The 21,944-nt window shown below is 43.7% G+C and overlaps 1 protein-coding gene across 5 annotated transcripts; it reads right to left on the reverse strand.

Moving 5' to 3' along the window:
* Positions 1–2,745: 2,745 nt before the first annotated feature.
* Positions 2,746–21,652, reverse strand: canx (calnexin). 5 transcript variants are annotated; one of them, XM_085133658.1, is made up of 16 exons: positions 21,525–21,652; positions 15,012–15,241; positions 13,569–13,642; positions 12,114–12,172; positions 11,808–11,949; positions 11,607–11,688; positions 11,157–11,349; positions 10,810–10,999; positions 9,927–10,040; positions 9,574–9,730; positions 9,267–9,482; positions 8,378–8,497; positions 7,529–7,633; positions 6,248–6,371; positions 6,091–6,164; positions 2,746–3,998 (listed from the first exon to the last, which is right to left on the reverse strand). In XM_085133658.1, the coding sequence occupies exons 2-16, from the start codon at positions 15,231–15,233 to the stop codon at positions 3,939–3,941; spliced, it is 1,932 nt and encodes a 643-aa protein (XP_084989784.1). In that variant the 5' UTR covers positions 15,234–15,241; positions 21,525–21,652; the 3' UTR covers positions 2,746–3,938. The 5 variants fall into 5 exon arrangements, with proteins under 5 accessions (XP_084989784.1, XP_084989797.1, XP_084989766.1 ...); XM_085133640.1 differs by lacking the exon at positions 2,746–3,998 and adding an exon at positions 4,502–5,740; XM_085133648.1 differs by lacking the exon at positions 2,746–3,998 and adding an exon at positions 4,502–5,740 and having other exon boundaries at positions 15,012–15,236; positions 21,525–21,641.
* Positions 21,653–21,944: the final 292 nt, after the last annotated feature.

Consider the following 21,944-nt stretch of genomic DNA (forward strand, 5'->3'; position numbering starts at 1 on the left):
AATTATGAAAACCACTGTCAGCTAATTTTACTGGCAGCAGGTTAAACACTCATCAGCAGTTTGACCGCCACAATAAAGATTATTTGGGGTCATTAGCGGCCCCTGAAGGACACTAATGGGGCCAGGATTCCTGCCTCGCCCCTCAGAAAAAAATTATTAATTAACTAATAAATCATAGATTAGGAAAAATACAAAAATAAATACATTAATTAATACTATGCAAGAGTTACATAGAAAATAACATAGAAAAAGAAACCAAAAATAGAAAAAAGCAAGGGTGGACATACAAAAATACATTAAACTATAAATTAGAAAGAATAATATAGAAAACAAAAACCTCTACAGAAATTGAATGCTTGTTTGCTTTTATTTTAAGTCAATTTAATAATTAATCTCTGGGCTCACTACTAGCAGGTGGCGACACACGCCATAGGGTTGGAGTGCTATGTGAGTTGGGTAAGGATATGTGCAGTGGCCCTGGTGGTCCAATTCCTGGCTACTGAAACTTGTTCCAGGGACCTAGTTGCCTCTCTGGTGGGGAAGGAGTAGATATACCCCTGGAATCTGTTTCCAGACGAGCAGTTGTGTTCTAGTCTGGAGTTGCCCTCGTGAGAGATGGCACGCAGGGGTAAGTATACTTGTAGAGGGTGTCTGGTTCAGTGGTCATAGGATCTAATCTCTGCTTTTTTGCACATGATGTGATTCTATCAGCTTCATGAAGTGGTGTCCCCCAGCTCGCAGCCGTGGAAATGAGAATTAGCGTTATTCCAGAGTAGCTTTGCATGATTTACGGTTCATAATAATCCTTCACCTCATACCAGGACAACCCTGCAGTTCAGCCTCAGTCTGACACAAACTGTCTTTATGATTGGCTGCTTTAAGAGAAGACAAATGTTAGATTTATAAGAAAAAATGGGGCTATGTTTACATGAAAAAAGTGGGGAAAAAAGTTAATTTGAGGGAAAAAAGTTAATTTCAAATAGGTAAAAATACTGTTAGAGATGGCATGTTTATTTATGAGCTAAAATAAGAAAAGCACAATAGTAAATAACCACGCTGCTGCCTCTGCTTCTGTTTCCATTTGATGTTTTTATTAATCAAATTGAGTGTTGACCACGTGTCTGCACACACATAAACACAGAGCAGGCTCCATCATCACAGTATTTCCATTGAAAGCTGGAGCTTCCTGTCAGCAGGTCCACTCAGCGTGGACATGGGGACGACGGCCGGGCCAACCATTAGTACAAACACAGAACAAAATAAAAAGCAGAGTTACAGAGGCAGAGTCTCCCCCGCAGGTACAGTGTTCAGTCTACAGTCTGTTAGCGAGGCAGCTTCAACAGTGCCATGAACAACGCCATCGTGCCTAAACAACAGCATCTTCACGGCCACTACAAGCAGCAGAGCCAGCAAAATCATCCTACGAGGAAGAGGAGATGGTCACCTGACACAAACTTTCAACACTTGCCATAAACCACCAGGCAATCACAAGCAGCCTGTCCTGACTGAAAAAAGGATCTGGCTCAGGATTCACACTGGAATCATTTTCCACCTGCTGATCGCTTCAGTTTCACCTCAGACGGGGAAAAAAAAACAAAAGAAAAAAAAAGGTCCTGCAGGAAGATTAGCACATAAACCGGTGATCAAGGGTTTGAGAGCATCAATAAGTTTCACAGATATTTGAAATCATTGTTACCTGCCAGGCACTTTTATTTTGGCAGTGGAAAAGAAAATATCAGAAGAGTGAAGGTTAAAGTCTGTAAAATTCAGATTTGACTGAATGAACAATAACGATTTATAATCAGAATAGTCAAAAATTACAGCAAATGATTTGATTTGAAGCATTATTAGTGAGAAAATAAATACGGCTCGTTCTGTGATTCCCATTGATCCACCCAAACTCTGATAATCACACAAACCAAAGATGAAGTTTCTCCTTCTTTATTAAGTTTGATTCTCCACCGACAGCATTACCTCTGACACCTGCTTCATATAAGATGACTTCAGGCTCAAAAGAGAATCAAGGTAGAAAATGAAAGACAACTTTTAAACTTATTGATTTTGTGGCCCACCAGAGGGCTGCAGACGGGACACTGTAACAGCACGTTACATGACCAGTCAGAGTTTATATGCTGATCTCTGGTTTTACCAGTTTAAGAACGATGGTTGTTTTTTGGTAAGTTATCACAGACAGATGAAAAATAAGTCTCACTCTATGAATAAATAACTTTTTTGCGCTACATGGAAGGACTTAAAACTGTTGGTTGGACGGACACCAGGCATTTTCCCAGCCTGATGCTGAGGTCACGTGATTATCTTCCAGGGGTATTGGTTCTGAATTTGGCCCCACCTGTGGTCACACATGGCAACTGCTTCAACTCACAGGTCCACTTACTCACACCACCTGAGCTTTGAGCCACGCCTATGCTCCACACCCTGAAAACGACCACCAGGCGGGTTGACTCTACAGATGGACAGCTGAGATGTTAAGCACCTCATTGTGGTAGTGTTTTTGTGTTGTTCAAATGTTCAGAGAGCGCCGCTGTTATAACAAAAAACAACAACAAACAAAACAACTTAATTTTAAAGATTTTTTGTGTGTGTATGAGCTGAACCTTCATTCACACAACTATCATACCCGAGATCAGCAGACTGTTGCACGTACGTGACCTTTGACCTTTTTTTTTTAAAATTAGACGACCTAACATATGCTAACATTTACATAAGAAAAACAAAGACGAAAAATGGAAGAAAAGGTGTTACCAGTTTATTATTTCAGACGTTAGCATGACTGATAGCTAATCAACGAACTCCACAAGCTGTTAGCAGCTAGCTGCTGTAAGCATTGGTGGGCTGACTGTTATAGCGCCACACAGCTCACTAGCTTTACTAGCACCTAGCTAACACCAGGTTTAAGGAGGGTGAAGAAACAGCCTAGTGGTTTCTGGATAACATCCCCAGCTCGACCGATTAGCCAGCAGGAAACTGTGGTTGTTAGTAGGATAACCACCAACAGGCTGATTTACTGTAATAAACAAGCTGTTAGCTTATAGGTTTGCTAACACAGGTACGGTTGCTAAGTTTGTTGTAGCATTCATTAGCAGCCTGGTGGATCAAATTTAAAAACAAAACAAAACCCGAGCAATGATGGCAAGCTGATCCCAAAGCTAATTAGCAGCATGTTGGTAAGCTAATTGGGCTTTTTCGATGCTTACTCACTGACTGTTGGTAACGGTTAGTCTAGCTAGCAAGTTACATTGTGTTAGCTAGATGACGACATATTGGATTAGCCAACTGTTTATAAGCTCTTTAAGGAATGAGGAAGACTTCCGGTTGGTCAAAAGATTTTAAAGTCATCCTGACTGTTGGTGTCGGGTCAGTAGGTGTTTTCACCCAGACTGCGACGACACAAGGCAGCAGGATCACGGCGGCTCAAGCAGGATGATGCTGGGCTAAGCCCCTCCAGGGACCGATTTAGAGTGTTCTCATTGGCTGTTTAACACCCTGGTTACCTGGAGACTGTTTGACCTGACTTATGTTTTGGCTGCTGGAAGGCTAGAGACTGCTGGAAGCTCAACAAAAACAGCCTCAAGCGGGCTCTCTGAGGGTGGCAATGGCGGTGGACAGGATGTTGGTCCTGCAGGTTCGAGTGTTCAGGTGTTGTGAAGGAATGACGCAGCAAGTTTTAGTAAATCTCTTTGAAAAACAAAAATCCTTTGAATCTAACTCGGTGCTGTTCATACACATAATCATTATTATCATCATTATCATCAGGTGTCCATGTTGGAGGTCTTGATTAGTTTCCCGTTGCTGCTTCCACTGGTTCCATTCAGGCCTCATCGCCTCAGAGTGGACGGGAAGAAGAATGAGGAGGAGGAAGGGGAGAGGGAGGAAGGATGAAGGGGGTGAGCTGTTGAGGTCAGGGCTGCAGTCAGATTTCACTCCTTCCTGGGCTTCCTGCTCCTCGGGGATCTCCGCAGAACATCGTCCTCGAGCTTCTGCAGAGGAAACGAAGGCGAGATGACGAGTCAGTTTAAGTCAGAGGAAGCTCGATGTTACTTGCTCAAATCAAATCATGTGAAACAGACTGCACAGCCTCAGACGGAAAATTCAATTCAGTTTTATTCATACAGCGCCAAATCACAACAACTGTCACTTCAAGGCGTTTTATACTGTAAAAACCCTACAACAAGGGTGTCAAACATACGGCCTGTGGGCCACAGTCAGCCCAGGAAAGACTCCAGTCCTACACAATGCGCAGCTTTGGAAAAATGAGGAGAGTTTTAAATGTTTTGCAGCTTCACCTACTGATAAAGACCTCTCTCTACCCCCCATGACCATTCATACTACAGCAAAGTAATTACGTAATAGATGATCAATGACATGACAGAAAAGCTGTGTTTACAATCTACTGTAGAAAATTCAGGGTTTTTTTTTTCAAAATCTACAGGTTAAAAAAGAAAGTCTATTTTCTGTTAACAAGAACCCCTTTTCTTTAATTTGACACACTATTTAAAATGTAAATAATTTATTTACTACAGCAGCACCTGTTAATCATGTAGAAAAACAGAAAAATACTCATCAAATTGCTCCTCTTTTTCTAATATTCTGATATCTGACGGATTAAATGTGTAGTTAAACTTCTTTATAATAACACAAAGGGAGGTTTCACCCATTTGTCCCGACAACAATATATATCACAAAATTTTTACATTTTCTGTAAATATCGGGCAAATCAACTTGTGCGTAAAATGTTTTCAGCTGGGCGTCGTGTACCTGGAGTCGAGTGTTTTGACCAATGCATGAAGCTATAAATTCTTTTGGACAGAAGTTGTAACGGCCGCCATTTTCTTTGTTTTTATTTGACGGCGTGCTGCGGGTAAAGCCTGTTCTAACGTTTGAGTCTAAGGTTTATTTTGTGCACCTGACGGCTCTTTTTTGCTTCTCACCCGTAAACTCTCTCCACACTCTGTCACATGATTCTTGTGTAGGTAGTAGAAGAGGTTTGTTGTGTTTGAGTCTGTGGTGGGGACTGGTTTGCAGCATAATTTGCATTATACGGTTTTCTGGTCTGTGTCAGACTTTTCATAACCAAACCATGTCCATGCTACAGATGTAGCCCCTCTTTTAGGAATAAGCTCCTGGATTTGCTTTGACTAGTCTTTCTCTTTGTCATCATTTAGGTTTATTTGGAAAAATCTCAACAGGATATTGAGCTTTATTGTGAAAAGTTTGTGGAAAATAAACAAGCGAACAGTGGAGCCACACGCTGGGTTTATCGTCGTTGTTGCTAACGACATCATGTAAAAACAGTTGCTTGTCCGTCCGTAGTGTGGTTATTTTAAATATAAGAGAACTTTATGAAATTAATATAGCCAATACAGTGACCCTCAAAACCATGAAACAAATATTGCAGTAAACAGTTTATTTTGCCACACCATGAAACAAACGATAGTGTAATATGAAATGAGACATTTTCATATCGTCATCCGATATATATCATTATATCAGACAGCCCTACGTCAAAGTGGGTTGTATGGAGTCCACAATGTAAAACGCGTCTGACATCCTTGCCCTATGACTATGCAGAGCAAAGCCAAAAATCAGAGGACCCCATCTGAGCAAGCACTTGGTGGCAGTAGGAAGGAAAAACTCCCTTTTAATAGGAAGACACGTCAGGCAGAACCAGACTCTGTGAGGGGTAGCCATCTGCTGAGACTGGTCGGGGGTTTGAACTCTCCTGGAAAGCAGCAGATGTTACACCTGCAGCACATTTACAGCACGCTGCAGACTGAGCTCATCCCACATTTTTACTGAATTGAGGCTTTTTCAAGTTTTCTACATTTTATGTCTCAGACTCCTTCAAAACAAATCTGAGAAAATAAAATGAAATTAAAGTTTATCTTTGCAACAAGCTTTAACGACCGGTGCGAAGACATTTAGAAAAAAAAAAAAAAATTATTTTCTTTGTAAAATATAAATGACTAAAAATACAAAATGAACTTTCATTTATTAATTTTTACATCTTTTCAAAAGTTAAAGGAGCTGAAAAGTCACAATTGAATCTGCTGTGATAAAACTTTGCCTCACCTCATCAGCTGTGTTCTCTTTTTCTTCATCCTCCTCTTCCTCTGCAGGTTCTTCATCTTCACTCTTTTCTGTGTCTGAAAAGCAAAGATGAATCAGATTAAGAAACAGCTGCAAACTCAAAAGAAACAAACAGATTCAATTTGAAGATCTCAGTAACCTAGGCTGCTCTTCTCAGCCTTCGGAGCCTCCTCGGCTTCCTCCTCCTCTTCCTCCTCCTCCTTCACATCAGGCTGAGGTTCGTCGGTCTTCTTGTACTCTGCCGGCGACACCGAACTCTTCTTCTGCAGAAGGAAACAAGTCAGTTCAAAGCGCTCCTGTGGTGGATGCTCATACTAAACAAAGTTTGTAATAATGAATTCACTGTATTTAAAATAATCCCCTGAGCTCAGTTTATCAGTTTTTCCTACTCTTGGATCTTTATGATGTCATACAGACAGGATATCCCAGATATGGTCACCTGAGAGGTTTGTGAGGGGCAGCCAATTAGAAGAAAGAGTGAGGTTTGCCAAATTTACATTACTTGTGGTGGTTTGCTAGTGATAGTTTTAAAATAGCATTATCTAAACTCTTGGGTAACATGCTGATCCTGGACCAGCGCTACAATGACGCAGGAACAGCAACACGATGATTTCAGGTTCCCTCAGCTGAGGATCTAAGACTGATACAAATACATAAAGGCACCGTCACATTTATGAATGGACTGTTTTACTTTTGCAGTCAAGTCACACTGCAGTTCACACCCGCAACAGTAATTTACTGTTATTACCAAACTGCCTTCTCCATGAACAAGCCACCATGCCACAGTGGAAACAGCTGAGACGGCCAGATATGTGACATGTTCATAGGAAACAGTATTTATAGGCCAAAGTACTGGGCCACATCTCTTAACCTTTGAACTCAAGCGTTCTCAGTCCTAGTCCTGCAGCACCTAGCCAGGCAGTCCAAACCTCCTCTGGCATTAACATCAGCACAGACAGTGTGTTGCCGGGAGCTTCGGTTTCCACGGCTGAGCAGCTGCTGCAGGTGTGACGTGAAGGTGGCCCGGGACTTTGGTCCATGTAGAGCGAGTTAAACAGCAGCACCGCCTTCTCAGATCCATCATTCACAAACGCATCACTGCCTTTCACTCACGGTTTTTGCCTACGTTTGATAAAGAGCGCCCTTTCAGACGAGCATTTTCAGAATGTGTTGGCCAATAGGAGAACAGAGTTGTGCCACCAGCAGGTCTGCTGCAAAGGGTTTCACCTGATTTTCCAATATTCAGAACACCAACAAACCAGTCATGAATTCTCAGTTATAATCAGTGTCACAATTACAACCAATGAGTGACAAGGTTTAATGAAACATACAAAGACTGCACTGCAGCACCACAGATGCACACAAGCAGCACAAACACAACAACATGACGTGAAGCTATGCTAGCAGCAGTATCAGTCACCGGGCCAGAGGAGGTGGTGGCCGCGCAGTTAGGGCGTCCAGCATCATTAAACTCTTTCTGCAAGCTGGTGAGACTCAAGTGACCCTGAGCTGATCCTGACGACCTCTGTGGACATTAATCAGTGCGATACAACTTAAACCATTAAATGAAACCTCTGGAATAACAATGTGTGGTTTTGACAGCAGGCATGACAGGATGCCCTGAGGATCAGACTGCAGGATGGACAGGTTTGATTTTCTCATGTCCAATTAAAACCTTAAAACAATTATCAATAACAGTTAAAAATGCAGCTTGAATTATAACAACAGTTTATATTGATTCATTTCCACCAATCACAGGAGTCCACCTGTGAGCAAATCCTCCACGACAGCATTACACCGAGCTGCTCTCTTATTCCTGACAGGGTCACCACAGCAGATGGATCTGTGTGGTTGATTTGGCACAGACTTCCATTGATCCGGGCCTGAGAACGGCACCAGGAGTATGCACGCTTGTGCCCCACAAGGCTGGGTTTGCAGCATCGAACTGTGGCTCTTTGAACTGCTGAATTTTAACTTGTAAATATTAAGTTTCATATTTTCACTACAGAAAGTTTGACAGTTAATAGGAGCTTCTCAGCTGACTGGGGCATAAACATAAAGTCATGCATTGTTACTACCAGCAGAATGTAAATGAATGAGTAACACAGGAACACTCAGTGGGGGAAAATGTCAAACTCTCCGTGCTCTGAAGAGGCAACAGCTTCACTTTTACTTCAAACTTCAATCAAGACAGAAACTCGACTTTCAAATGAGGAAACTTCAGTTTGATGCTGCAGAGGCGCAGACCCTGTGTGTGTGTGTGTTTTACCTTTCCAGTGCAGCAGAAGACAAAGATAAGTATGAGCGGCAGAGCTACGGTGAGCACGTAGACGACCCAGAGCCACGGACGCTCCTCTGCAGCGCTTAGCATCTGAGCTGCCAGCCCAGGCTGCACGACCACAAGGGGGGGGGGGGGGGGGGGGGGGGGGAAGATAAACAAAACAAAAACCACACATGAGGAAACATCACGGGGCTCTCGTTAACCCAGACTTCAATAAATCCACTTCACAGATTTTTTTCAATGATCAGTAACGATATCAGAGTTGAACACCAAATCTCTCCCAGTCATGCTAATAAGTATGAAACGCATGTCTATTAAAGGATATCCACTAGCTCGGAGACATTTAGAGGGATCCTTTTATTTTTGATGATTTTGGCTAAGAGCTCATGAAACTCAGTAATCCGGTTTCTCAAATGATCAGAATATTTCCTAAAATGAATCAAATCTCTTCATGAGCCATAATCATCTAATTAACACAAAAACAAACTTGATACATTTCACTTCATACTGAAGAATATATTCAAGTTAACCTTTCAGAATAAAATTATGGGAAAAGGATTTTGTCCTTAATATTCAATTGTTTTGTGAAACATTATTAAGGAAACGTAATTTTCTTTCATTTCTGTTGCGCAAAAATAAAATTTTAACGTGTTTGATGCTCCACCGTGAAGCTGCGCTGAGGTGTGTGAGGTCACCCTGAGCATTTGAAACATGAGGCGGTGACTGTGTCACTTCACTTTTTAAACTTTAATCATGGCACACACTTGATTAAAAAAAAAAGGAAAAAACAAAACAAAAACAACAACTCCCAAAACAAATACAGGTCCGATTTATCCCAGAAGACTGAATTTAATCTGATCTAATAACATGGACCCACCTCAGCGGCGCCCTCTGCTGCCTTCTTCAGCCCCCAGCTATCAGAGGCCCAGCGTTCTGCAGCGTTGCGATCATTGGTGATGAAGAAGTTGTCAAAGAAGATGTCAGGGGTCATGGACCAGAGTTCAAGCCCCAGGGCGCTGAACGGTGACATCTTGTAGGGGTGAAGGTCCTCAAAGTACGCCGGGTTGGGGATCTTCCTCGGCTTCCAGACGCCCTGAAAACACAAAGGGTCGGAGGTGAGGAGAGCCTCCAAAAGACTCCACCCCCTCCATCTAATGATCACCTCACACTGAAGTCAGACTCACCTGATAGTTGGGGTTATCAATCATGGGGGGCTTCCATTTGCCCTTGTAGTTGGGGTTGTCGATCATTGGCCGTTTCCAGGTGCCGCAGCCGGGGGCGGTCTCACAGGCGGGGTTAGGGATCTGAGGGGCCTCCCACTCTCCGTCCATGTCCTCATCCCTGACAGGCACGAAGAGTACTCTGTTATCTTCTTTATACTGGAATACAGGTTTTACTGGGACTATTTTCAGCAGTGGATTAATCCACGGGCTTTGTCAGGAAAGCGGTTCACAGTGAAAAGAAAATCTGTACTCTGTTTGCTTTAGACATTTCTTTCCTTCCACCTGCTCCGGGCCGACAGGCAGGTGTAACTCACCAGTCTTCAGGTTTGATGGCGTCAGGGTCTCCGATATACTCGGGCTCATCGTCCAGCCAGCCATCGGGTTTCACTGCAGATTCATCTGGAATCTGAGCCGGAGCGTCTTCATCCCTGCAAACACACAACAACCCAAGTCTGCTGTCACAGAGTGGCAAACATGGAAGCACCAAACCTGCAGTTCCTCTAACATCCAGCAGAGGCTCCAGCAGTGAGTCAGTCCCAATGACAGGTGGATTGTGACACAGGAGGTCGTAGCTGCTAGCTGTCTCCTAGGGTTCCCCTCAGCTAATTGGAGTCTCTGAACTGGACCTCTGCACAGTTTTTGTGCCTTTGGAGCATTTTTAATGACATCATCTGACCAATAATATAGCTGCTGTGAGGTCACTGTACTTAAAGGGAAACATGAAGTAAGCCTTTGATTTCTAAATAGACATGGATTGTGTTTTTAATACATTCTGAATCTGTTACTGAAGTGTACAGTAAGAAGCAGCACAATCTCCAGATTTTAATTTATTTATTTTTTTACACTTACGGAGGGTTTACTTTATTTTCCCCCTTTTAAATAAATTGTAAAATAATTATTTTTTCCCTTTTTAAAACTTACTTAAATGTTAAGATCTTCAATTCAGGAAAAGTAAACGATCTCAGAAATAACTGAGCAACATAATCAGCTGTGTCTCTCTGCCATCTTCAGCCGGTACTCCTCGTTCTGAACCAGATCGGACTGTCCACTTATAAATCGAGACTGACCCCGTGACGCTTTTACTGCAAACATGTTTACTTCAGTTCCAGTCGTGCAGCCGTGGCTCAGTTTGTTTTCTTTAGGTCAAACGCTTGGATGAAAGTTCGAGCAAACTAAAAATGAAACCCTTGTACTGACCAGTCCTCGGGTTTGACGGAGTCCGGGTCCTGGATCTTGGGCCTCTCATCCCAGTCCTCAGGTTTGTGGTCATCAGGGTCCTCGATCTCAGCGGGGGGGTTCACAGCGGGGGTCATGTCCGTCAGCAGGTTGCCGCTGTTCACGACCGTCTGATCCACCAACACCTCAAAGCTGTTGTCAGAGTTCACCACTGTTGGGGGCAACAGAGACGAGTTAGGCACTCAAAGAAAAAAATAATAATCAAAGTCTGCAGTTCCTCTAACGTCCAGCAGAGGCCAGGGTCCACAGACTCCCTTGTTAACATAGAAACAGCAGAAATAAACACGTTTGCAGCCTGTGCGTCTCACCCAGTGTGTACAGGTGAGTCTTCTTGTCGGTAAAGTATGTCCTCAGGTCGGCGTCGGGTTTCTTAGCGTGTTTCTCTTCGTACTCTCCGGTTTTGTGGTTTTTGTGCCTGAAGATGAAGTGCAGCTTGTAGTCTTCTCCACATTTGTCGGGTCCAAACATGATGGTGTACGGAGTTTTATCCACAAACTGGTCCTGCAGACACACACGGACATGTTACAGCGCTTACCTGCCTTGTAGCCTGCAGATGTTTTTATCAGTCACTTATTTGAGTGATCAATAACAACATTTCATAGATATATCATAGATTTGCCTCATGACAGGAAGATGAGTTAGTGAGTTAGATCACGAGTCGAACAACATTTAAAACCTTTTTAAGTCACTGTCCTGCTTTTCTTTTTGAAGCGGCATCATTAATAAACTGAATTAACGTGTGTGGGAATCGCACTGACCAGGTCGAGGTCGGGCGTCTCAGTCAGCAGCTTTACGTAGGCGCCACCGCAGTCGATACCCGACTGGAAGTTCACCTCATACCTGAACACAGACATATCACACTGCTGATCAGTACCTTTCAGACTGAGAACACCTGGGTGTGAACACCCATCTACCAATCAGAGTTTCAAATGTGAATCAGACATCAAAGCTGTCCTTACTGGATGACAAGGGGCATGCTTTCAAAGGTGAAAGGTCGCAGCAGGTGGGCTGAGATGGCATGATGTTTGGCTCGAGACTTCAGGACCAGACCTTTGTCGCCAGGCAGCTTACTGTCTTTCATCTCCTCCACAGCCCATTTACCTGTTAACATCGTCATCATCATCATCATCATCACAGACAAACACTAAAACAAGGCGGTAATCTTTGGTACAGTGGCCTTTTTAGGACATCCCAGGCTCAGCTGATGTAAAAAACTGCTCATGCACGTCATCATGTACACAATGAGGTTACAGATCTGCACTCACCGTCGTACTTCGCGATCTCTTCGTCTGCGTCATCCTTCTTGGCGTTGGATAGAATCCACCTGAAACAGCACACAGAGGGTTACGACTCGCCGCAGCTCTGAGGTTTTTGTTTTTTTGTTTTTTTTTCCCCGCCTGTCCCATTTGGTTCTTTAGCCGTCAGAATTGTTGTCTGAAGACCAACAAGGATACCCAATGGATTTATTTTGCCAAATGGATCATCATGGCATTGCCGTATTGGTCCATTTGATCGACCTTTGTTTTTATTATTTATTTTATTTTCAGTTGTTACAGACGGGACAGACATGAGTGAGGGATAGGAAAGGGAGAAAGAAAGAGGAAGGAAAAGAAAAACAGAAGGGGAGAGGGACAGTGAGAAAGGGGGGAAAAAAATATCTCCGGGATCACCTGTTGAGAGAAAAAGAATAGAAAACAAGCAAAAAAACCAAAACAGAGCAACATACTAAACACAACACCATCGCATTAATCTAGCTAAGTGTAAACAGCAGTAAATACTAAATATTGAATGTTGTTGTGCAGCACGCAGGACAGACAGCGCACAATGTGCTTTGAAGTAGCAGCCAAGAAAGGTGTGATTTAAGTCTACGAACAGTGAACACCCGTGTGCACACCTGTGTGGATCGGCGCGCTTGTATTCAAATGGTTTCCCCGTGTAATGGTCTGCTAGAGGATGTAGAGAGCCATAGCCCCGTCCCCCAGGGCATGAAGCAGGCATGGAGGAGATCCAGGCCCCAGACATCCAGAGGCCCCAGAGTGCAAGAGCCCAAGGAGGACCACCGGAGGGGCATCCGTGCCACCTTCATGGGAAGGGCTGAGGATCCCCAGACGAGGGGTCACCCAGTAGCCACCGGGCAGAAGCTAGAGGGGGCTGCACCGGCGTGCCCGCCGGCAGCCAGCTGTGCCCGAGTGAACCGAGCCGCAGGCACAGAGGCCGGAGGCCCGAGGGCCCCCCGCGCCCCGGAAGAGGCCTGACCGAGCAGCAGGCGCCAGGCCCCGCCAAGTAGCCACCGGGAGTGAGCTGGCACATGACCTGAGCGCAGCTCTGAGGTTTACAGGTAGATGTACACGTGTGCACCGACTCCTCGGCAGCATTTTTCACAAATCAAACACCAAGGCTTTTCTTTGATGAAACTGATGATCAAATTAAACCATATGACTGTTTCACTAATCGATTGTCTTGATAACTGCTGGGAGAATAACTTCAGCTAATTGTTCCAAACTCTGGGCTGATCTGATAGGTTTAAATCAGCTAATGTTACAAACAAACCATCACTAGGTTACAGCAAGCTGGCTCTGGGCCAGTGAGGGGGTGTCCTTAAATCCTTAACTGACCAGTTGGCGTGCATTAGTGCGATGCTAGCACGTGTAATAAGCTTTAAAGTAAGAAAAATAAAACATGTAAGTGAAGGTTATGATTCATGCGTGTGTGGTGCTCACCCATCCAGTGTCCCCTTATCAAAAGACTCTGCAATGAAGTGTTCCCCCTTCGGCTCAGGAGCTTTGTAGGTCACCTGAGTGAAGAAATTAAAGTAAGTTATAACATCCTCATGTGCAGGTTAACCAACACATTTGTTTGGTTCGTCCTCCTCTTCCTATCTCAGATTGAGCTCAAAGCCTTTCAGGTGTGTTCTCTTTACCTCAGCTCCACTCTGAATAACCAGTCAGACTGGAAGTGAAGCAAACATGATCAAAACTGTGGAAATAATTCACGAGCAGGTTTCTGTCTAAAACCTGCCGACTCCAGGAAAATTCACCCGTTAAATCATTAGACTGAATTATTCTGAGGTCCGACTCTTAGTCCAGTCTGTGTCTGTAGAGAGAATGCAGGTCAGTAGATCAGCAGGGCAGATCACTACTCTCTCATCAGACCCACTTCCTGACCTGATTGGTTAATGGGTAACAGACACTTCTGGGTTAAACATTCAAAACCTCAGAATGAGCCAAAACAAACGCTGAGAGCAGAGCAGTTATAATCCTCACAGGTAAAAACTTCAATAGAGTTAACTTTATTCATGCAACCAAAAACTTAGACAAACAATTTTAACAGCTTTCAGAAAAACAAGAAACAAGTAACTTTTAAAAAAACCTTTTTAACACGTCAGTAAATAAAAATGAGGACGTCACTGATGCATCATATGCAGCCTTTTATAAACCAGTCATCAGTGATGGTCAGGTTTACATCCAGGAGCTCAGTCTTGGTGTGCTGCTCTCTCATGTGCCATTTTTATTTTTGTTAATGACCTTGTCTCAGATGTTCTCTTGGCTGAAGTTTGATCCCTTTTCATCTGCCCATCAGGTATTCTCAACATTAACTTTTACTGAGAACAGTTTAACCTTCTTCCTCCATCCTCCCTGTGCGGTTTAGTTTTCTGCATTTGTTTACTTCCAAAGTTATAGAACATTTGTACGTTTTAGTTTATTCCTTCAGTCAGCATGTGGGATATCACCTGTAAATGGAGAGCAGCTGATAACAAGCTGCCAACTCAGTTAAATCTTGTAATTCGTGTTTTTCATGGATGCTGGAAGTTAAACTTGATTGTAACAGCTGGGAGAACAGCCATGTTGATCATTTCACTGAGACTGAAAGAATCTGGACCATTTTGAAGGCTCAGTGGAGCCTCAGAATTTGACTTTAGGAACTGATGGAAAATCTGGACCTGGAGATGGTTTCTGGCTGATTTAGTTTGGTGGCCCCTAGTGTGCAGACCCATGTAACTACAGCTTCTATTGAAAATAAACTTTAACGACTTTATATGAAACTAAAAAAAACAAAAAACAAAAAAAGATTTTCTACCATCTGCAAATTTATCATTAACAAGAATTCATGAAAAACACATTTTTAATTAATAATAAAATAAAAAATAAATAAAGCTGTCTTACCTGTGGACTGGGAGGGGTTTTAGGAGCAGGTGGAGCATCATCTTGCACGTCGTCCTCCAGATCCTCGTCCTCAGCCAAGCTCAGGTCCATTTCGTCCTCCACGTCGGCATCGTCGCCATCCAGACCGTCTTCGACCAGATCGTCAGCCCGAGAGACGGGGGCCAAACTGAGGCAGAGGAGGCCCGCCGCCAGGAGAACAAACAAACCGACCCGCTGATTCATAGTCTGCACTGAGAGGAGCAGAAAACCCGTCACACCCAGATAGCAAGCAGGGCCGGGCCAAAAACCTTAGTTATACAGTATAATCTTAGTTATACAGAGATTTCTCTCATTTTATTGTTTTTATTTTAAATTTTATAAACAACAACAAAAATCCACACAGTCGCCCCATCATTAACAGACTGCCAACCTGTGTTTCATCCATCACCATGGTGACCAACCACGGAGCGCCCACAGGACGTGCTCCTCGGCTCCTTTTAACCCTAATGAGATTACACCCCAAGGGATTACAGCAGCACCCCGGTACAAGCAGAAATGCACACACACACTACCTTAGTTGTTTTACGGGTTATTTAACATGAGATGCTGTGTCAGTCATGACTGATGACTGACTTCCTGTCGTCTTTCAGTGCAGCAATGCCATGATTACACAACTAACGTTAAGCTGCTGCGTTCAGTGACCATCAGAATAATCAGGCCCAAAAAGGTTTTGTGTTCCTGAACCACATCAAACAACAAAAAATAAGACTTTACAACATCAGCAGGTAAAAATCTGGCAAAAAGATTCGTCACATCAGGGCTCAGCAACCCCAACTGCTACTTGGGTTTACAGTTGTTCTTACATTGATGCTTGCCACTAATGACAGTAAAAGAATTTTAGTCTGACAAGAAAGTGATAAAGATGATCAGGGACATCGCCACGTACACTGGAAAAAAGTAAAACCAATACTCGGAACGTCTGCTAAAATCACTGACGGCCGAGCTTGGTCTCCTAAAAGGAAAACTAAACAAGCTCACTGAAATCAGTCAGCAGAAGCTGTAGCCTGCCTTCTTAAAGCTACAAATATAATCATACTACATATACACTCTGTGTATACATACATACATACTCTGTAATTCAAATATTTGCAGAAGAAGAATAATGTGTGTGGACGCCCAAACAGAGAACCTAAATCTGGAGGAAACCAGGGAATGACGGATCTGGAGTTGATTTTGCATCTGATAGATATTAATGGAAGTGGTGCGGTGCAGTGCAGGTGCAGCCGCAGGCGGAGCAGTCTCAGGTAGTGATAAGACTGCTGATGTATTTAAATGAGAAAAAAAATTTAGACTGGCTGACTAATCTAAAGACAAAGTTCTCCATCATTCATCATCCTCCATTAAATCTGAGGAGGATAAGATTCATGATCCAGATCACCACATGACAGGAAGTGCAAAACCTTCTGACCTCAAGTGTCTCTATTAATATTTATTCCAGCAGATTTGTCTCATCTGAGCTGGTTTTCCAACCATCATCCATCTATGCTGAGACATGAGCTGCTCTAAAAGGTAATCAAATTACCAATCAGTCCGATTGGTGCCAAGTAAAAACAAAACAATCTGGTCACATGACAGGAAGTGTATTAAGATTAAGAAAGGCAAGAAAAGTGGATCCTGAAGTTAAGTACATCTCACTCAGCAGACTGCCAGCTAATCAGATTAGCCTTTCAGCCAGATTAGCATACCTGCCAGCACTAGTCATTAACTTAGCATCAAAGGCGTTTTGAGGGGTCTGAAGGAGCCCGAATTTTAAAACATTTCTGTCCTTAATTCTAGTCAGGTTAGTTTTGTTTCTGTGCACGGGAGGGTCATCTGCCAGGCTGTCGCTTAAATGTGTAAAATGGATATGCATACACCTTACTTTCCAAAATAAAAGGACAAAAATTTTACTTTAAGCCTTTCTTTCGGTTCCCTGCTGCAGACACAATGCTGAACTTCACTGATGAGCTCACAAACTCACACTGCAGTTTTCCAGCTGCCTGTGGGCAGTAATAAACTCTTAGGTGGCCTCTGATTGGCTGATAAAACTGCAGCTTACAATCCTAATCAGCTGAGTGAAACCAGCTGAAGTGGCTGTTATCCACCCAGACTGAAGGCTCCAGTTGCCGTTAGTAACTTAATCTGATCTCAGAGCTGAAGGACATCTGCTGCTCCTCACACCAACCAATTTCTAATAATTCATTCAAACTGTGAAAACCTGGCCAGAAGGTGCATCACATCAGCTGCAGGACTGTTTTGAAAACACGGACTGGAGCGTGTTCGAACATCAGGACCTTGAAGCTGGAGCTGAACCACTTCTTCGCACGCTTTGAGGTGAAGGGACCAGAGGCAGCAGCAGCAGCAAAAACATCAGACAGCAGCAGCAGCCCAAGCCTCATAGTGCAGGAATATGAGGTGAGGCGCACACTGAGGGCAGTGAACCCCAGGAAGGCCGCCGGACCAGATGGGGTAACAGCAAAGGTCCTAAAAGAGTGTGCAGACCAGCTGGCTGGGGTCTTCACTAAGATCTTCAACACTTCACTGTCCCAGTCCTGCATCCCGCCGTGCCTAAAGTCAGCCACAATTGTCCCACTGCCAAAGCGTACTAACATTAGCAGCCTCAACGACTACCGACCAGTTGCTCTAACACCTGTTATAATGAAGTGCTTTGAGAAACTGGTCCGACGTCACATCATGTCCTGGCTGCCACCCACACTCGACCCGCTCCAGTTTGCATACAGAGCTAACAGATCAACTGAAGATGCCATTGCTACAATGCTCCACACCACCATCTCTCACCTGGAAGTGCAGGGCCGTTACGCCAGGCTGCTCTTTGTTGACTTTAGCTCTGCTTTCAACACGATACTCCCGGACAGACTAATAGTTAAACTGCTGGAAATCGGACTTCCTTCTACCACCTGCCGCTGGATCAGAGACTTCCTCTCAGATTGTGTACAGAGAGTTAGAGTGGGGCCTCATCTTTCCTCAGCCTCAACACCGGCTCTCCACAAGGCTGTGTACTGAGTCCCCTACTGTACACTCTGTACACACATGACTGTGTTAGCTCCCACCCAGACAACTCAGTCATCAAGTTTGCAGATGATACCACCGTGGTGGGGCTCATCTCTGGGGGAGATGAGACGGCGTACAGAGCTGAAGTTCAGAGGCTGTCAGATTGGTGTGTAGATAACAACCTGGACCTTAATACCACCAAGACAAAAGAACTGGTAGTTGACTTCAGAAGGAGGAAGTCCGAGCTGCAGCCTGTCAGCATCAACGGGGAGTGCGTGGAAAGGGTCTCCAGTTTCAAGTTTCTGGGAGTGCACATAGAGCTCCATTGGAGGTCTGTGTCTAACACCTCTTCAGTCTTAAAGAAGGCCCAACAGCGTCTCCACTTTCTGAGAATCCTCAGAAAAATGGACCTGAAGAAGGAGCTGCTGACCGTCTTCTACCGCTGCTCCATTGAAAGTGTGCTGACATATTGCATCGGTGTGTGGTTCTCCAGCTGCACCACAGCACACAGAAAGGCACTCCAGAGGGTCATCAATATGGCCCAACAAATCATTGGACATCCTCTTCCCTCCCTGAAGGACCTGTACAGCACTCGCTGTCTCAAGAGGGCACGCAGCATCCTACAGGACGGTACACACCCAGGACACCGGGTGTTTAAGCTGCTGCCGTCTGGCAGGAGGTTCAGGCTGCTGAGGTCCTGGACAAACAGACTCAAGGACAGCTTTTACAACAGGGCAATAGCCCTGATCAATGCAAATAGCTGACCTGATTGGCTACCTCCCTGGACTTTTTTAGGGGGGAGGTAACAATGTTTAAAACAACAATAACAATATTTATATTTATAACAAAGTGCAATAATAATTAATGTGCAATAATAACAGTGTGCAATAAAAATACACTTATTCTTCTTTTTTTATTACTAAGTTATTATACTGTGTTGTGTTGTTTGTGTTGCGTTGTGATGTGTCATATCGTGTCGTGTTGTGTTATATGTAGTGCCGACGTAGGACAGTTTTCCAATTTCATTGTACTATTGTACAATCTATGTATGACTGTGCAATGACAATAAAGAGTTATCTTATCTTATTAATAATGCCACGAATTACAGAAATGTGTCAGCTTTTTCTCCTCTTGGGTTTTTGTGATGTCATTAGATGGCAACATCTGCATTCAGTCATCTCAGTTGCACTGAGGCCCAGTGTCACATAAATAAGGAACTGTGAATCATGCAAAGCTGCTCTAACAGAACAAACGGTGGAGCTCAAGACTGCTGCACGTGTTCAGGTTGTGTACAGTTAAACAGCATGTGTCAGTTAAACTGTAACCAAACTGGATGGACTGGTTAGCATTTAGGCTGAACAATCAACCCAAAAAACTGAATAAATCAAGAACAAGCCCAACTCACTCAGTCTGTGGTCGTGACTTCAAAAAACAGTTTGAATTAACGTTATGATGCGTTTCAAAAACCAGAGAGCAGAAATAAGATTAAAATCCCAAATCCTGTTACTGCCGTGTCTGAATTTAAACGTGGTCAGGTTGTTTTGGCTCAATTTTTTTCTAATTTATGATTTTTCCCCCCCCTGTGACACACTGTGCAGGGTGTAAACCACTGGGATAGGCAGAAGCCCCACTACGAAGTGGATATGCAGAAGAGAATGGAATTATTTATGTTCTGTTAAGGATCAATGATACGGTTTTTATTTGTCAGGTAATTTTATCAATTAAAGAGTCACTGTGTGTAAGCCCTCATATTCCCACCAAAGATTGCCCCTGTAATCTAAGCGAGATGATCATATATTCCTTCAGTAAACAAGCAAACATATGCTACTTTTAAATGTGGGAACAGAAACCATCTCAACTTGTGCGCCTAACAGATCTCGGACCAGTTCGCTCTGTTCTTGCTAACTTAAGACAGACCAACTACTCAGACACTTCTTGTACCCTTTCATTTTTTCACAGTCTTGTTTAAAGAAAAAAAATCTACAGAGGGCATCCAGCTGTGATGTCTTTGCAGCTGTCCTTACAGTGATGTTGATCTACAGGAAGTAAAAGTCAAAGATTTCTGCAGATTAACATGCCTATATCGCCACCTGCAGACATCCTGGAGTAAACGCTACGAGCGGCGGCCCTTTGAGCCAGACTTTACAATGAAAAACAGCTGCTAACTTATACCAGACAGCCCAGTGTTTCCCTTTTTAATATTAACATTCTGATCTTACTTTACATATACACCTGAAAAAAGCAGAGAAAAAAATTATAGCTCGATAAGCATCAACTGTTTAGTTAATGAAGAAATGTCTTAAAACAATCCAGATGTTAATCCTGATCAATGTGATGGTGATCATTTCACGATCATGGAGCAATTCAACTTTAACATAAGACTTTGAGCTTTTCAGCATCACCGTTTTGGTGTTTTGAACCCAGGTGTGATCTGAGAGAGGTGGATATGACAGAGTCATCTGTCAATGATGAAGGAGCACCGCCCATAGCGCCCCCAACTTCCTAGGGTTCTTTCTGACCATAAAAAATATACTTTTGGCTACTCAGTTACCCCACAGGTAACGGGAAAGGAACCAGCAACCTTTCGTTTGCAAACGTGTAAATGACACCAAACATCATGCTTAACTCAGTATCGTGTTAAACCAGCCTAAGAGCATTCACTCTGAGCTCTGGTTTTACTTTAAAATCAGAGGAGTCGCCCCCTACTGGTAATTCTAAGTCATACTGGTAAAAACCTGTGCTTACATACAGCCTAGGATCAGCTCATTTCCATCCACTTTTTCACCGTGATAGTGAAAGTCGTGAAAATTCGACCACAGTGGTCACTGAATCTGCAGTGTCTACCTGTAATGATGCTAACACACCTGTGACAGCGGACAGGTGAATGGAGGTCAGTCAGGAAAGCGCGTAGCTTATGATTAACTTTTTTTTTGTTTTGTTTTCATACACCCATTTTTTTCTGCCAGCCTCCTGCAGGCTTTGCTACCCGGATCCTAAAGCGCGGTCTTCTCTGGACAGTTTAATAGCTGATCCTAAACCCTTCAAAGAGCCTAAAAAACACCGCCCACCTCCTCCAGATCCCTGCTTAGCCCAATATTAGCATAGCACCTTACGGAACACCCGACTTCGAATAAAGCAGTCGGACCAATTTTAGTTTCGCTGTGAGAAAAACCCCGACTGTAATGCATGTTAATCAAATCAGATCACCGGGACAAGACTCGGGTTTAAGGTGCGTTTATTAACCGCTAACGGAGGCCACGGCAGCGGGCTGACGGCTAGCTGGGTTCACCTGCGGTTAATTAGCCATCAGCCCGGTGCTAACTGCCCGCAGGAGCCACGGAGAGGAGATTTAACGGATAGAAATCGACAGCATGTAAATAACTACAGCCCGGGCGACGTGAACGGAACACCACCTGTCAGAAAACAGTTGTATTCGGCTGAGCTACCCTTTAAAAATTCTCATTTATTGGCGTTTTCACTCACCTCAAGCTCACCCGTGCGCCGCCTGGGAACTACTGAGGAGGATCACGTGGTGTCCTGGAGGGCAGTAACCGCCTTCCCCCGTCGCCGATTGGTTATCCAGCACGTAACTTTGACGTTTTCTGTCAACTGTCAGGAGCTGATTGGTCAACAGAAACTCTCGCTCGACCCGCCCATATGGAGCTGCACCTCGTGGACAGCGATGATTGGCTGAGCTGCCAGGGGAAGTGTGCCCTCATTGGCTGTAGACATGCTTATGAAAAGCTTAAGAATTCGGGATGAGATTGAAACTGATTTTTGCAGATTTTGATTCATAAACTGATTTAATCCAGTTCTAACCTATTAAAGACATGAAAACGGTTTTTATTTCGCACATTTTCTTTATTGGATAAAACATTCTGAATTTCCAAAGCTATTTATTTA

The sequence above is a fragment of the Neolamprologus multifasciatus genome, chromosome 2, assembly GCF_963576455.1.
Source record: "Neolamprologus multifasciatus chromosome 2, fNeoMul1.2, whole genome shotgun sequence".
Lineage (NCBI taxonomy): Eukaryota > Metazoa > Chordata > Actinopteri > Cichliformes > Cichlidae > Neolamprologus > Neolamprologus multifasciatus.

What these genes read in the sequence shown, in the direction of transcription:
- canx (XM_085133640.1), bottom strand. Translation starts at nt 15,233, where the DNA reads ATGAATCAGCGGGTCGGTTTGTTTGTTCTCCTGGCGGCGGGCCTCCTC. An exon ending in AAACCCCTCCCAGTCCACAG is followed by an intron (nt 13,643 to 15,011) that starts GTAAGACAGCTT and finishes TTCTTCACTCAG; the next exon opens with GTGACCTACAAAGCTCCTGA. An exon ending in TCCGTCAAACCCGAGGACTG is followed by an intron (nt 10,041 to 10,809) that starts GTCAGTACAAGG and finishes GTGTGTTTGCAG; the next exon opens with GGATGAAGACGCTCCGGCTC.